At 27.3% G+C, this 17,790-nt stretch overlaps 1 protein-coding gene across 5 annotated transcripts in view; it reads left to right on the forward strand.

The window, feature by feature from the left end:
* The window catches only part of LOC129983750 (mitogen-activated protein kinase kinase kinase 7-like), a 42,798-nt gene extending 25,616 nt beyond the window's left edge, over nt 1–17,182 (forward strand). For 3 of the 5 annotated variants that reach the window (XM_056093362.1, XM_056093364.1, XM_056093363.1), the window contains exons 11-18: nt 1,518–1,621; nt 2,875–3,025; nt 3,177–3,305; nt 4,514–4,584; nt 4,734–4,846; nt 7,480–7,561; nt 11,649–11,753; nt 15,039–17,182. In XM_056093362.1, the coding sequence (XP_055949337.1) occupies nt 1,518–1,621; nt 2,875–3,025; nt 3,177–3,305; nt 4,514–4,584; nt 4,734–4,846; nt 7,480–7,561; nt 11,649–11,753; nt 15,039–15,110 (827 nt within the window). In that variant the 3' untranslated portion in view covers nt 15,111–17,182. Of the gene's footprint in view, nt 1–1,517; nt 1,622–2,874; nt 3,026–3,176; nt 3,306–4,513; nt 4,585–4,733; nt 4,847–7,479; nt 7,562–11,648; nt 11,754–13,623 lie in introns of all 5 variants that reach the window. The other 2 variants (XR_008785445.1, XM_056093365.1) reach the window with 2 other exon arrangements.
* The last annotated feature ends 608 nt before the right edge of the window (nt 17,183–17,790 follow it).

Consider the following 17,790-nt stretch of genomic DNA (forward strand, 5'->3'; position numbering starts at 1 on the left):
TCTGAGTGCGGTTCAAAAGTACATGGTCAGTCCCAAAATATCAGGAAAATAACTTTAAATGTCAAAAAGCTTTTAAACAAGACGTTAATATAACTAAACTAAACTAAACTTTGGCATCAGTAAGTTGCAGATTCAAGACTCAATCTAAAATTAGCCATATGTGCATATATGTCTGTTCCACTTAAAACATACTTTGCCAATTCTTTTTTAATATTTATAAAATTTTTAGCCTTATTTTATATTTTTTTCACAGTTCCCAAGTTTATTTTGCATCTTAATATAAAAGGGCTTTTTGTTTAATTATTGATATATCAAGAGATCATGACTTGCCCATCTCATCCTTTGTAATGTTTTATATTTATTAATTTCAGTATCTTTAAAAATAGATGTTTAGTATATGGTTATAATCTTTGCTGCACTTCCAACTGTATTCCATTATAAATATTTCTCAACTCTTTACTTTCAAAAATAATAAAAAGTTCTGTCTGTATGTTATGGCCCAAGTCTCTGAAGCATGCCAGAATGAGTTTTGCAATGGTTTTAAAGCGTAAAATTTAATTGCTTGAAACATTAGATTTCAGATGACAATAAAGTATAAGATTAGCCATACTTAATATTTCATTCTTGGCCAAAATCATTGATAATATTTATTTTTGATTCTTCATAACAAAGCTGTATGCATCTTTAAATTTATTAGAACCCATAATAATAAAAAATTAGAATTGGAGTAGTTTTGTCTTTTGAATACCATATTTTACTTTGATTAATTATCAGTTTGAATTTAGTGGCATTTTGTTCCAATGTCAGAGTGAGATATTTTATATCTTAAAATTATAACTATAATAACCATATATAACTATAATTTTATTTAAATATTTTCAGACAATAATATTATCAATAATTCTTACTACAATCACAAAAAAAGTTTGATATCTTAATTAAATAAATCAAAGAGAAAAAAAACGTTGAAAAAAAATCTGTTTTCAGTATTACTGATAGTTTAAAATTTGAGCTGTTCCCTTGTTTTTGTATGGCAATTTATTTTTAAAAACCTTAGTTGTGGATAAAAGTTTTAAAATTCATATGCTCCGAAATATTTCTAGTTTAAAAATTCTCTTAGCTCAACATATTGTAGTTAAGTTTTTAAATTCTCATGCGGCATAAATAGTTGCACTTTGATTTGTATCTGTTATTAAATCGTAAGTTTTGCTTTTCATTTTTGTAATGTTATGCAAAAATATCTGGAAACCAAAATACTACATTTTTTACATAAATCTTGCTCTTCAATCACATGTGACACAAAATCCTAAGAAAACTAATATATCTCTTTTAAATCTTGTTAATTTATTTAAGCTTTTTTATTTATCTGTAAATATTTATAATTGCACTGCTGATGTTGAAAGATGAAATTTAATGATTCTATTATATTTTTTAAATAACTTTATTAAATAAATACAGCATTGTGATAAAAAATATAGCTACAAATGTTCAATTTTTTTTTCATTTATTTATACAAGATGTTGATGATGAAACTTTGGAAACTTCTTTTACAAGCACTACTACAGCACAAGAAAATGAAACTGGTAGTTCTGGATCAAAGACTGTTTTACTGCAAAGGCTTGTAAGCTTTTATTATTTTATAATATTTTTGCAAAATCTTTTTTTTTTTTTTTTTTTTTTTTTCTTCTTCTTCTTTCTCTCTCTCTCTCTCAGTATATTGGGTTTTCAAAATGAAAATCAGCATTTTAACTGCTTCCTGAGTAGTACTCGAATCATGTTATAAATTCTTAGCTTAGGCATAAAATGATGATTCAACACTAGATTGAAAGCTCAAAGACACCAGCATTAGCTATGCGCATGTTCATAATTTGCTATCTCATCCTTTCTTATGAAGTTGCTAGTACCAGAAATAGTGAATTTCAAACAGAAAGTCTACTGTGTTTTCAGTACAAAATTTCTAACAGTTCTATTTAGTGTCTGATTCAGTTCTGTAAAGGCTTTTATTCAATACAATTTTGGAAAATTCTTTGCCTTTTCCAAAACTAGATAATTTGTTACTGATTGTAATTTAATATTTATATCCACAGTTTTTAAATTGAAAATATTGTAGCAAATTGAAATAACATTTCATTGTGTGTTACTTTTAAGAGATTTGGTTTCAGTATCTTGCTTGCAAAAATTTGTTTATTTAAAGGCAATTTTAAACAAGGTGATAAAAAATGTTACATTTTTTAAACATATTTTAAATACTTTAAGTTTGCTATAGTTTTTTCCTCTTGTGAGTGAATTAACCAAGTATAAAATAAATTGACCTCATCAATCTGGAAACAAATTTGAAAAAAATTAAAGGGAAAAAATCATCCTGAATTGTTTTGAATGTTGATTTTATTTTAAATGTCTTTAAGTACATGGTTCTTGTAAATCAAATGAAAGCACAAAATTAGATAACCTGGAAATGTTGTAATTAAAAAATAATTTCATGGTTTGGAGTTCCTAAGCAATTACTTATTTGATAAATTGGTCCAATTCTGAATTCTGTTTGACTGTGCCAACCCCACATGCCACCCAAGTGATTATATCTGTAGGTGATAACATTAGTTTCAAAGTTTTAGATATTTTTTATAAAGGGAAGAATTTGAAATACCAAGAATGTCAAAAGGAAATGTTGAATATGTAAGAGAGCTTTAATGTATTCTTGAAACAAATAAAGCTCCTATCCTCTTTCATTTCATTTATTACTGTAAGTGAGAGTTAATGAATGGATATTTCATAACTTTGAAAATTCAGTGTTCACTTTGGTAATGTATTATGAATGCACTCTTAAAAATATACTATATTTAGGTTTTCTATTTTAAAAAAAGGCTATTATTTCAGGAAGACAGCTCTGTTCACCCAGTTTCTGGCAATACAACAGATAATAAATATCTGAGTGTTGAAACTGCTGGTGAAAAATACTCTAAAGATATAAGAAAGAGACGTTCAGCTGATATGAGTGGCTCTGATATTAAGTTACCTGTGCATTTAGGTTTGTGCTGATTCTATCATTTCCATAAATTAGTGAGATATTCTTGTTTATTAATAACATAAACAGGAAAATGGATTCAATTTTCTCTAACATTGTCTAAATAAATTATGAATATCCAAATATCATAAAGATGTCCTCACATGCTATTTAGGGCATCGAAGGTCCGGATCATGTGATTCTCCCTATTTGAAGTTGCCAGATGAACAGACTAGTAGCTCAAAGAATGTAAATAATGTCCCTGATGTTCCAGATGTCAATTCAGATCATGTAGAAAATAATGGTATGCTACTTTCAGTTTTAGAAAGATTTTTTTTAAATATTTATAAAAGGAAGCATTATTTTTTCATTTTTCTCTGCTTATAGGAAATATGTATACTTAGGTACATTTTTGGATAATGAAAATGCAAATATTACTTTAAAAAAAGAAAGCTAAGTTGTTGTTTTGCATTAAATATTTTTGAAAAAAATTCCGACTACAAAGAAAATATCTACTCAAAAATACAAAAACCCAAAAAAGAAAAAAAAAATGTAAAAAAATACAAAGTAAAAATATAAAGAAGGAAATATGAACATAATATTGTTCATCAGTTGATGAAATATTCCACGATATCCAAAATATGATGCTTTTTCACATACATGATCAGCTATTAAACATTAAGCACAGCTAAAATAGTTATTAATTTAAAAAATTATTACAAGATTCTATAATATTTATAATAATGGCATAGAAAATCTATTAAAGATTAGAAAATAATAAAAACAAAGTATTGCTAAGCAACAAATTTTGATAGACATTTAAACTATATTAATTTAATTATTTTACACCTATTCAATTTTATTGTGTGATCAACCTTCTTATTGAAGTCAAGTCTTTAAACTTCATGGTTTCTTTAAAAATGAAATCATTTGTGATCATTTCTCTTCTAGTTGCGTGTTTTCTTTTATGATACTCTAAGTTCACTTTCTTATTTCTTATGAAACAAACAAATTAATTCTTTTTTAGCTTTCAACAATTGAAGAAAATCTAAATTTGATATTTAATGGAACAATTGAAGATTAAATGGTGCAATGAATATTAAATTTCTTTAATAAAAAGGTCATTATCGAGAAATATAGTTATTTATTTTTATTACCTAATTCTTAAATTATTGGAAACCATTTAAAAAGGTGAAATTTACAGAAATGCGTTATTGTTTAATGGGGAATTATAAGTTGTAGAACTTCTCCCTCATAATGCACAAGTGACTGCTGAACTTTGATGCAAAAGACATGCTTTGTTAATCTTAATGCATGTCATATTTAGTGATTGATTTTATTGCATTTCTTTTTCCCTTATAAAATACAAAATTAAGAGTGTGAATAGTTATCTTTTAAAAATGTGATTTCCATTTCATTAGCTTTTTTAATTGTATTTTATTTTTGTACATTTAATACAAATGTTTATTTCATATACTTCTGCATTTTGCCTTATTTTATTATATATTTCAGTTACCGATGAATCATTTAATAACTTATCATATTCTGGAAACTATTTCTTTCTCGTTGAGCCTAGATTGCAAGTGAGTGAATTTATTATTTAACAATTGGTTGAAAGAAAAATTAATGACTAATTAGCTCTAATGTCAATAATTTATGTCTTACTGAATAAAATAAAATGTAAAAATATTTAGCAGTCTTTTTATCTAGCTGTTGTCTGTTTTTTTTTAAGCCTTTGCCACCTGTTCAGTGCCCTGAGTCAATGGAAATTTATGAAAAACATCTTAATCTTGCACATGAATTATTTCGTTATAGAAAAGAAATATCATTGCTTAAAGAAAGAAAGTAAGTATAAAAAGTTAATACATATCATAATGAAAAATTTTTGCTGATGGTAGAATAGAAAAAAGGGGTAAAAAAAATGAATTGAATGTGCAGTTGTGCATAAAAGATCAGAAATAATTAATCATTATTTAATTATTCCTGATCTTTAATTAGCAAGAACCACATGACATCATACAGATTCCTAGTAGCCTTCCTGTAATTATTTGCTCAATAGGCATATTTCTTAATGAAGTATTAAATGTGTCTCTCTCCATAGGGGTTACAGGAGCACTTACTTTTGACATATATTATTTTCCTTCCTTCTTGCAGTCATAACTTCATATTACTTTGATGTGCTCTGAAAAATACTGATAATTGGACATCAGAGTGACTTTTGATTTTTAACTTAAAGATGAAAACTATATGACCAAGAGAGATTCTCTCTCATGGTCATACAGAGATTCAAAGAGATCAAAGAGAGATTCTCTCTCATGCTGTCAAAATAAAAAAAATGAACTCTCATTGGATTTTTCATGGTGTACATAACAATAATTCTTAATATTAATACATCAACTAAAAATTCAAAATTTTTTTTTTATTTCATATCTGAGTTTGATTTTTTCCCCTGTATAGCTAATGGAAACAATTATTTTTTTTCTTCAATGAAAAATTTCTTTAAATACTTCTGTTATTTGAATTCTTCTTTATTCAATTTTATTATTCTTCTGTTATTTGAATTCTTCTTTTTTCAATTTATTTATTTAAATCCTTCTGTTATTTGAATTAAAATTTCTTTAAATACTTCTGTTATTGTTGTTTAAATACTTCTGTTATTGTTGTTTAAATACTTCTGTTATTTTGAATTATTTGCACAAGAACCATTTATTGAGTACATTATTCTGGAGTTGTTTTTTAAATGGACCTATATATTGCCCAATGAAACTCCTCAATGATATTTAATTCTTTCAATGTTTTTCTTATTTATTACATTAATTTGATACTTTCTGTTTTGAAAATACATTGCCATTTTGTTTCCACTAAGAACACTTGAGATATTTATTGATTCAATCTAAAACTATAATATTTATGGAAGGATTAGTTTCACCATTAGGTTTTTCCCCTTTTAGAAGAAATTGCTTGTATTCATCAGGTAGTTGTAATTAGGGAATTTGCAAATAAAAGATAAATTTCAAAATACTATGAGAAATGATAATCTCTCACATACATATCAGCGTAAATTATAAAATAGTATTCTAAATTTATTTTCAGTCTTAAACATAGAGAATTAAAATTGAAGTGAACTACATTTGTTCAATTATACTCAAGAAAACTGACTTTCTATAATAAATTGTATTTTAATTAGTAATCATAATTGATATCAAAATATAAAAAAATATTACAAACTTAGCTCACATTTAAATTGTATTTTAAATGCAAATATATTAAAATTATTCAGGAAACATTATGGGCCATTTTAATTTCATTTTGTTGATCCTATAAAATTAATCAAATTTGCTTATATATTTAGTTATAAATACACATTTGATAAAAGTTGTTTGAAAAGAGATCAAATCCTTTAGTACAGTATATTTAGATGTTAATTTTTTCTTAAAACAACAATCATGCTGTGCGTGCATGCTATACTAAGAAATTATTGTTGTTTCTTACGGCACTTGCCAAGGGCAAGCCCGCTGTTCGAAGACAGCCGAATTTTTTAAGCCGGGGGGGGGGTGCGCCTTTTGTATTTATTGTAGGGCCAAGAGAACGACTTAGCTACACACGGGGCGGACTTCATTCACGCATTTCATTCACTCAACCACAGATCGTAATTTAGACCTGAATCAGAGAACGATCACCCCTGATTCAGTACCCACAGTGGTATTACTCTCGACATGGAGAACTTTGTGACCACGACAGATTTAACGCGCGTCAGCCACTAAGCACGCGGGGAATCTTCGGCCGTCGGGGTTCGAACTCGCAACCTAAGGGACTCGAATCCGACGCTCTACCGACCAGGCTATCCCGGCCTTAAGAAATTATTTGAGTGGCTAATTGAATATTTTCAAATTTAGTAAATAACTGTTTTGAAATGGCTTTCAACTGAAGGTACTTTAATGAAATTTGTATGCCAGTTTAGAAAGCTATGTACATTTTTCTTTCTTAAATATCTGGCTTAATCAAAATAGAGAAGATAGTATAAAATGCTTACACATTGGATATTTTTTAAAAAGAATTTATTTGAAATGTTACAAAATGTCTTATCATTGTTCATGGTCATCTGGTAGTTAATTTGTATAGAATAATACATTTTCACTCAGAAAGATCTGCATAATATACTTCCTTGCAAATAGATGAAGTATATAACAAAACCATTGTTTGACTTCCTATTTGCTCATTTTCTTTCTTTTTTTTTTTTTTTTTTACATTTAGTATTTTTAACAAAATATTAATATTTCTGCTTTTCAACTTTATAATCAGCATTACTTACTAAAACATCTTTTCTTTGTCTGCCAATGTAAGTATATAATTGTATATAATAGGAAGTGGTGTATTTCTCTTTTAAATGTATTCTGTTTAAAATTATTTTTGTTTGATAATGTTAACTGAAACTTAGAAAATTTTGTTTCTAATTTAAATTTTCCCGCCTTCTTTAGAAATGAACTGGAATCTCAACTTCAAGATAGGGATGATTCAAGTTCTTACATTGATGAATATTTTCAACTAAAAAAAGAAAATGTATGTTTTATTATTCAAAACTAATTTACTGTTTTTTTTTAATTAGAAATATTTTTTATAATCTTTGAATGTAATTAAGGCTTTAATATATTTTTTATAAAATGTAAGCTAAATTTTCATAAATTAGTTTATTCTTTGCTTTTTTTTAATCCAGTATTAGCTTATTAATCTGGAAGGTGACAATTATAATTCTCTAGAATTTCTTAGAATAGATTTTTTAAAATAGAAAAATCATTCATAGAAATCTTCTAAAAAGGAACAAAGCTTTTTCAAAAGATCTAATGTCTATATTTACATCTAATTATCTATATCTATTCTATTATCTCTTTTAGCAACCTTCAAAATATATTTAGGACATTCTTTCACAGGCTTAAAGTTGAACCATGCAAAAAATTTCATTGCAGTGTAATTTACATTGTGATGACACATATTCCTGTTTCATCCATTTGTTTGTAGGGCTTGTTTTGGAAATTACCAGACATCAGGCCTAGTTTGCACATACAGCCATTGGCAGTAACCAAAAGCCAAACCTGCAGCACATTATCTTGTATGGGCTGCTCTGAAACTGTTTACAAGATACTGTTAATCTTCACTAAGATCAATTTTATTTGTAGTGATTTTATTTCATTCAATTGCTTAATAGTTTTCAGTGAGTGCTTTGGCAATTTGCCAAATTTCCTAGAAAATAACACAAATCTTGTCATCTTTCTGTCTAAGTATTCTAACAAAATCTGGGAATAACAATACATTCAAATGAATCAAGCAAATGATCTATTGCTGTGGATGCTGATGGGGACCATTATGTGATAAGATCTTTCCATCAACTACTTATAGCTATGTCATAACAGCCAAACTAATGTTTTATCACCTATCAGACCCATATATTATATTAATGGTTACATTATTCTGAAATATATTTATTTCCTTATTTTGGTTAAAAGATAGGATCTTTCCTACCAAGTACATTTCCAGCATTACTATGAATTGGTTCATATGTTTTCTGATAGCTTCTCATTAAATAAAATACTGCAAATATGGTTGTAAAGCCCCAATTTTTTGCTTAAATTAAATTTTTCGATAATTTGCTTAAATTCAAAATGTTTCATGTCCTATCTAAATATAATATTTCCATTATTAGACAGCTAAAATGTAACATCTAAACATTATTAGAAGCAAAAAAATCTTAAATAAATATTTGTCCTAAAATTGTATAAATTATCACACCCCCCCCCCTCCCAACTTTAGACTTTGAATGTACAGAAAACTCGCGATATAAATTCTTTTCAATATTTTTCTATTGATTACCATGTGAAAATGTAACTTTTAGTGTTCAGTTCTCAAAGAATAGATTTTTCTCTCAACCCTATTATGCATACTTTTTGTTTTATTAGGGAATGTGGACTGGAGATACAGTCTTAGCCTGCTTTTAGGCTTCCATATTTAATGTTTTCCATTTCTTTTTGTTGGTTTGCTACATTTATTACATTCAAAATGTATTGATATGCTAAAATTTATTTATTTGAAATTTAATTTTTCAGCAGTTTACAAACCTCTAGGCAGTTCTGAAAGAAAAAAAGTTGAATGCAAATGGCTCACAAGCATCTTGGAAACTCAATTACAGGAGTTAAAATAATTTTAATGGTTTTTATGAACTTAAAAAAAATTTAAAGAAAACTTATGGAAATATATAAGTGCAAACAAAAATTCATTTTGGATCGCATATTTTAGTACTAAGCTGTAATTGTTCTACATTTGGAACAACTGTTTATTTATATCGCAAATGCAGTGTTATGTATTGAAATGCCAATATTTCCTGCAGAAAAAGAAGCATCTGTTTCATCTGAGGTAATATTTTAACCATTTTATGAAATAGAATGAATTTAAAAGATTGTTACATTATATTTAACTCTGTCATCCAGTGAATAAATAGAATTACAAAGTCAGAGTCGTATTAGCAGAAAATGCTATTATACAGTATGAATATGAGATTTTCATGTGATTATGAGGAAATAATCAAAATACCTTAACACAGCGTCTTCTATGCAGAATTTTTTGCAATGTAATTTATATGGGCTTGCTGGTCACTGGTAACCCCCATTCCAATCAAGGTGTTGGTATTAATGATGTAAATTGCGATTTTTTTTTTTCTCGAGCTTACTTATTGATATAAGTGGTTTTCTTCCATTTACACTTCTGGTTCTTTGATCCCACGAAATGTATAACTTTCGAGTAATGTTATACATTATTTTTTTGGTATATCTTGTAAACATTTTAGGCAGCCTTATGATATTCAGAATATATTATCTGCATTATGTTAAGAAATATCAGAAATAAAATAAAATATTTTCTTTCTATGGTTTAAAGTTTTTATATACACTGCGTAAAAAAAGTAGAAGGACACTTGATTTTGTAACAATAACCGAAAATGTATTTATTTTTATTAAAATTTTTTATGAGAAACATTTAACAAATATTTCAAAAATGCAATTTTAACATCACAATTATGATGTTCAAACATAAAATATTAATGGCAACAAAAATAGTTTCTCTCTTTTGAAACTTTGTAAAAAAAGTAGAAGGACAGCATTATAATGAATGAAAAAATAGTGATTTTAATAAGGAATGGTCTTCCCATTGGCCTTTATAACTTCAAATATTCTGTTTGGAAGTGAATTGTATAGAGCTTGAATTTCAGTTTGACAAAAATTGTCCCACGAACCATTCAATGCTTCTCGAAGCTGAGTTTGCGAATCAAATTGCCTTCCATCAGCATAAACTCGACGAACTAGCATTGCCCAGATGTTTTCCACTATATTAAGGTCAGGACTTTTGGCTGGCCATGGTAAAACATCCACATTATTTGTTAGGAACCAATTTTTGACTCCAGTCGCGGTGTGAATGGAAACTCCGTCTTGCTGAAACTTCCACTCTTCACCCCACCCCCCACCTCCCCTGTCAGAGGCATAAGTAAGAAGCTCGGAATTCAGCACTTGAATGTAGTCTGTATGTTTTTGCCTACCATTTAAGAAAACCAGACTTGTCCTTCCTCCGTATCCAACAGCCAACCAAACCATTAAACTCCCTCCTCCCATTTGTCGTGCTGAATAGTACTCGCCTTCAGTCCCCAGACAATGCCAGTAGTGCTGATATCCGTCTAGACCGTCTAAGTTAAATTTCTTTTCATCGGAAAATATCACAGAAGTCCATTCTGTAGTCCAGGATATGTGCTCCTTAGCCAACGCTAAACGGTTATCAATGTGAGCTTGTTTCCACTTAGGATGAAGTTTCCGTTTTTTGAAAATGAATTTTTTGGATCTTTTAATATAGTTGTAAACTGTTTGTTTCGTCACATGATTAAGTCCTGCTTGATTTCTTGCCTTTGAAACACTTCCTTTGTTCTTCTTCAGCACACGAGCAAGTTTTCTTTCCTCACGTGGTGTTAACTTCTTCGGTCTACCAGTCTTCTTTTTATTTCCATTTTTATAAGGATTTCTGATAAAGTTTGAAACTGTATTGGGGCTCACCTGCAACAATCGAGCAATCTCTCTGACAGCTTTACCATCATTTTGATATGCCGAAATTTTCTCTTTTTGCAAATCGTTCAAAGGTATTCTTTTAGGCATTTCTAAGAACGGAGGAACAACGTAACTTTTAAACAGATTAGATTTTTTTGACAGAAAAGGATAAACAAAGTACAAAATCACTATTTAAATAAAGAACAACTCACTAAATTAAATATATTAGCAAGTGTCCTTCTACTTTTTTTACGCATCGGAAATTATATATACTAATTTTCTTAATAATATTAGTGGTAGATGCTTAATTTTTCCCTAAAATGAAAACAAGGGTCATTAAACTAAATCTGCATAAATATCTGGTAGTTAGGAGAAAATAAGAGATTATTAATTGGCAAAAAGACACTGTCCTTCTACTTTTTTTACACAGTGTATATATTTATTTTTCTTCTATAATTATATTTTGGAAATCTAAGGTATAAGAACAGTATAAATAGGCGTTAAAAAATTTATTATTCATTACATATTTTCATTTTATTTCATCAGTTACTCATTCTTAATTTTATATTCAGGAAAGCCTTTTGCAATTGCGTCAAAATCTTAAAAGACAACTAGAAATTATCAGAAACAAGCAGCAGCGAAACTCGGATGGCTCTGATAGAACAAGTGGTGATTGGGTAATTGTTTGACTTTATTAGCATGAAATTAACTGTTCAAGAATTTAATCTGGAATCTGTATTTATAATGTATTGGAATGAATGTTTCTGTTGTTTCAAAATTCTTATTTTTTTTTTTTTTTTTTTTTTTTTTTTTTTTTTGCACCATGGTTATAATTGCTTAAAGAATGATAGTACATTTTTCTAAATTTTCTGTGTAAAATTAATAATAAATTATTTATAAGATTAAAAACATCTTAAACAAAAAGTTAAAAAGTTATTCTGGCACCAAAACTCTGACTGATTTTTCCTCATTGAAATAAAAAGAAATGGATGATTAGTTACTCATAATTTTTTCAGTTTCTACTATGTATTTTAAAATTCTTTGGAATTTGTTTGAATTATATTTATTTTAAGATCAGTGGGAAAATAATTCAAATCAAGTTTACCTGCATTTTACTTATTCATTTTTTTTATCTCAAATTACAAATAAATAAAATTAATTAATTATCTTCATTGTAGTTTTAATTTATTAAAAGATTCTTGTTAAATATCTTAAATTATAGCCTTTCTTATAACAATAATCAATTGCAATAGTGAAGTTTCAAAAATACATTCATTCTTTAGACAATTATACTTTTTTGTATTATAGAATGCTTTTCATATTTGTGTTGTTATGGGTTTTTATGGGAATGTTTTCTTTTACAAGAATATTTTTTTAAAAAATTCTACCTTTTTTAAATATTATTATTATTGTTAAAAAATTTTCAAGTGTGTGTGATGTAAGTAATGTATTATTATTATTATTATTTTTTGTTGTTGTTGTTAATTTGTTCTAATGAATAATGCTGCAAATGTATTGAAAATGTATATATTTCAATATTAATATTTCATCCAGAGTTATTTATTAACTCAAACTTAGGCTATATCTGATATATATCCAAGTCTTTGGAGAAATGATCCAAGGACTACTTACTACTCAGAAGTTTGCAAATTTTATCATTTTTAAAAGAAAGATTAATTTTTGTTTAATTGCTCCAGGCTCATTTAGTGATGATTAAATGAAAGGAATATCTAATGTTTACTTCTTAAAATACTCTTTGTATTTCTTATATTAAATTATTAATGTAGTATTTGAATATGTAATACATAAAAAGAAATTGCCAGAATGTTTTTTTTTTTTTTTTTTGCTATATAAAGAATGCTCCAAATTCCATCTTTTTAATTTGATTATTATTATTTATTTATTATTCTTTAAGGAATTAGTTTGATAAATGTAGAACTACATGGCACTATTCATTGGTTCAATTCATTTTTTTCTATTTGAATGAGTCGCAAGATACAGTATTCGACCAAACTTAAAATTTGATTATATGAGTTTGAGAATTTTGTACAATTTCTCTTCTCGCCTATTTAGTTAATGCTTTCAATTATGCTTAAGAATTTCTGGAAAATAACTATTAATTTTTTTAATTAATTTTAAAAAATCAAATATTTTTCCTTTAACAAATGATTTACATCATTTGTACTTTTTTTTCAATAAACATATAAGTTTTAAAAAATAGTTACATAACATTTTTTTTTAAGTTTGGACTTTAATTCCTGCTGACACACGTAGTTTGCATCATAAATTATCCATATCTAGTTTATAAATTTCTATTCTTCTTTTCTCAGTGCTACTGCAATTCCACATCTTTGCATATATATTTTTTTCTTGTTGTTTGTAATTGTCTTTAAAAAACAAATAATTTGGTTCTTGAATGAATGAAATCTTTTAAATGAAAGCACTTTAAAGTTGCGCTTACAATGCTTGTTTATCTCTTTTTAGATTTGGACCATATGTTTAAATAAATAATGTCTTTTATCTTCATTCATGTTTTTAATTTGCTAGGAAAGCAGATGGAAACTATGAAGAAGAATTTCTCCAAGAGGGGTTTTTGTTTTGTGAGAAACATATTAATTTCCCTTGAACCTATATGAATATTTTGAGACCTGGTATTCCTAAAATTCAAAATGGCGAATGAGAAAGGAAAAAAAAAAATCAAAGGAGCTACTCATTGGAACTGAATCGTATGTGGATGATTTGTTTTGATAATGATGATTCATTTTTAAGATTTGCTCAGATTTTTCCCTTTTAAAGATGTGCTTCTTTGGATGATTTTTTTCTTCTGGGCTTTCTCCAAATGCAAGAGATTTTACATGCACCTAATTTTTTAATGCTTTTGTTTCAATATAATTTGCTGTAACTGGGATAGATGATCTCAACTGCACTTATACATTCTCCCCCTTCGCTCCCTCCTTCACCTAATTCAAGTATGTTTTGCATAGCACTTTTCAATTTTTCTTTATTGATGCTTTCATTTTCACCTGTTACTTTTTTTAGAACCTTCTACTAATTTTAGTGGGGGTTTTTCCCCTTGTTTTGCTTTTCTTTTAACCCTTTAACACTTGTCCATTTCCAGAACTATAACATAAATATGCGGGTCACTTTGACCATAAATTGTAAAATGGTAATGCCTTATTATATTGACTCTTCTAGTTGAAAAATAAGTTGTCCTGAATAAATGAAAGAGTTTTTATACATATATTAAAAATACAAATTCAATTATCTGCAAGAACAATGAAGATTTATTGTCTCTATCTTGTAATAAAATTTTCTACCATTTTTTTTATTATTATTTATTTATTTTTTACTTATACTATTCATTAAAAACTTTCTTCGAATAAAAACACTTAAATTATTAAAACAGCACTAAGTTTGCATTTATTTTTACCACATTCATAGCATTAATCGAATTGAAAGCATTAACATCTCATTGAGTAGATATGTCCTTAAACCTTAGTTAAAAGATGAAACTTTTTTATTTTGTGGAAGGTGCAAAACAAGAGGGCTAGTCAGCCAGAAGAATTATTCTTCCCAATATCTCTGTACTTTCTTTTAATAGAATATGGCATTTCTTGTGCTTCATAATGTAATGAAGAAAGCTGAATATGCATTTTAGAGACTTTCTGATGAACTAACATATTTCTCGTAACAGTCTCATAGCTTTCTCAATCAACAATTTTTTTGTAAAGATAATGTATCAGATTTCATCCATCTTGGTGTTTGTATTTGCAGATAAATATCTCATTTTAGACTTAATTCCAAAAATTTGTTTTGATATCTAAATGGTGTTGATTCACCAACATCTCAAATTTTTGAAGATTGCAATATTTTTTCTTTATATGCTTTGTTTAAAACAAAATTAAAAGAATGAGAATACATTTATTTCTCATAAAATTCATAATACATACATTATTTGATAGGGCTTTTTCTGTATTGTCTCTTTTGAATTGTGTGCACTTCACTCAAGGTTTTACCATCTCTACAACACATGATGGAACCCATATTCCTTAGAACTGCATTTTTCTTCTCCAGAACAGTTTTTAGTTAGTCAAATATCTGACCAGACTATTTTAATTTTAAAAAGGCAATAAAAGAAATCACATAGAGCTAAATCTGGACAACATTGTGAGTATTGCACACTCTCAGTATTTTGATTTAATACTGTATAAAGCCATTATTGTATGATGTTGCGATTTACAACGATGTAGGTACCAACTAAAATGAAGATGGCAATGGAAATTATTTTGCTTCTTGTGCTGTTTATTAAATGCTTACTGCCATGAAAGTTGCCTTTTTTGGACTTATATTTGCTCATTTTTTAATAATTTGCTAAAGCTTTTTACTTTTTCTTATGTATAATTATGAGCACTGAATGTATATTTCAGATTATTAGTTTGTTTTTACAAGTTTAATTTTGGCAAGAATAACATATGTATTATCATTATTTTAACAAGTCATTCTTCTTCTATAATACCATGAAGAGCCTGGAGAAATACTGCTTGTGGGCATTTTTCGAAATATATCTGTATAGATTTTCATTCATTAGTTTATTGATGTTCAATTTTTTTGTATTTCAAATCAAATGACTGTTCATTTTGTTAAAAGGATGAATCAAAATTTAATCTGTACCCATATAAAGATATATATTCACATTTTAAAAATTCTCTTTTAAAGTACAAAGTTATTGTTTTTAATCTTACATTAACTTTTTAGTGTTGTGCATATACTGATACTGCATACTACTAAAATTATAATGCAGATGTGGTATCACAGTTTTCAGTATGAAAAAACTTGTGATAATGAACTGGAAGAAGCTAGACAAATATTTTATTGTATCTTAGTATATTTTTAAGATTTTTAACTTGCTGTAGAATTTTGGTTATTTGATATGAATAAGGAATGATATAATAGGATAATAAAATAAATGTAATAAAAAAATTAAAAATCATACTTTTATTGTTATTTAACATTCATAATATACTAAAAGTAAAGAATCAGTGTTATAGAATGCCATGGCATTGAAAACATATTAAATCAATCATTTAAATAGTAATTAAATTTTGAAAATACTATATTGACATTGAGAACACACACATATGCAAAATTTTAAATCTGCCACATCAGGAAGAGAGTGAAAAATCAATTACAAAAGTCCTTCTTTATAAATGTGAGGTATGTCGATAAAATTGTGTGAAGAATATCTTTCATGATATACTATATTTCAAGATATTAACAGAACATATGTATCAAATAAATAGACATTTAAGTCCATATCGTAGTGGAAAAGTAAAATATAGTTAAAATTATCTATGGAAGCTAAACAATTATGATATCTTAAAAAGAAGTTATGATAATAAGGTTAATGTTTTCAGTGATCTATCATGTGACAGATGACAGACATGATCTTTTTTGCAAAAAATATCAAGTCCATGTTCCTCTTTTGTTCCGTATATATATTTCAAGGTTACTTCTATATATATACGGTTCAGTTCATACTCTGTTTCATTTTTAGCATTCTTACATCACCTGTTTTTATTATCCCTCTCAGGGTTTTCAAATTCGTCCATCATATCAAGAAAACTAATTCCGTTTATAGTAATTTAACAGCATTCAGTGCCACAATGGTCAAATCAACTTGCAGTCATTGGCAACTGAAACTTTGTAAATACCAAAACAAAAATTTAATTAACGAAAATAAAACTGCTGACTCCATTACTGTTTTAAATTGTTCAGATTCAAAGTCATTTAACTGAGACTACTAGCAAAAAGTGTTTTACATTCTTTACTGTTTAAATTTTTAAAAAATCTTAATTAACACTTTTTTGCATGATTTTTTTGTGTGGTATAAATCAAGATGATATAATGTTCTAGATTAAAGGAAAAATTATTTTAAAGAATCCTAGTATAAATATATAATAAAAACAGTATGATGGAAATGTCCATCATCATGCAAATTTACATATTTAAGCTCAGTACAAAATCTTAAATGTCCCTCTTTTCTAAATTTCTCCACTCATTATCATTTTTGATACAAAAAAATTTCAGATTAGTTAAAAAAAAAATTTAAGAAATCACATATTTCTTCCAACCACAACAAACAGCAGAATGACAATTCACACCCGCTATAATGATTGTGACGTTTGATTTTTTTAAAACTGCTATATTCCTTATTACACGATAGTCGTGAAAAAAGTTGCCAGCAACAACCAATTTACAGTATAACTGTTTTTAGTACATTTTTTTGTTCACTAAATGTTATAATGGAAATTTTCATCTTCGTGAAGTTTTAACTTGAGGGTCAATTTTAACATTAAGTGCTAAGCTTGCTTGATTGGTTATTGTGCCTTTCTTTTTTCTTTTATCCTATTTCAGAGATATTCTTTGGCCTGAGAGAAATTATATCTTTTGTGCCAGTCGGCTTTTATTTCACAAAAATCAAAGCGGGATAAAAGGTGAAGAAACAGATGTTTGTTTATTTTGTACCTAGCAAGATGTAGAAACATTACATATTTTGAATAAAAATGAAGCAATATGAATTAAAAAGAAAATAAATATTAGCATCAGGAACGAGTGCTAAATGAAAGAAGCACCTGACAAAGAATTGTGGTTTGCACTTTTCTTGTTTACTGCATATTATCGCTTCTGTCATCTAAAAGTGATAGGTCAGCTTTT

Source organism: Argiope bruennichi, chromosome 9, assembly GCF_947563725.1.
Source record: "Argiope bruennichi chromosome 9, qqArgBrue1.1, whole genome shotgun sequence".
NCBI classification, from domain to species: domain Eukaryota; kingdom Metazoa; phylum Arthropoda; class Arachnida; order Araneae; family Araneidae; genus Argiope; species Argiope bruennichi.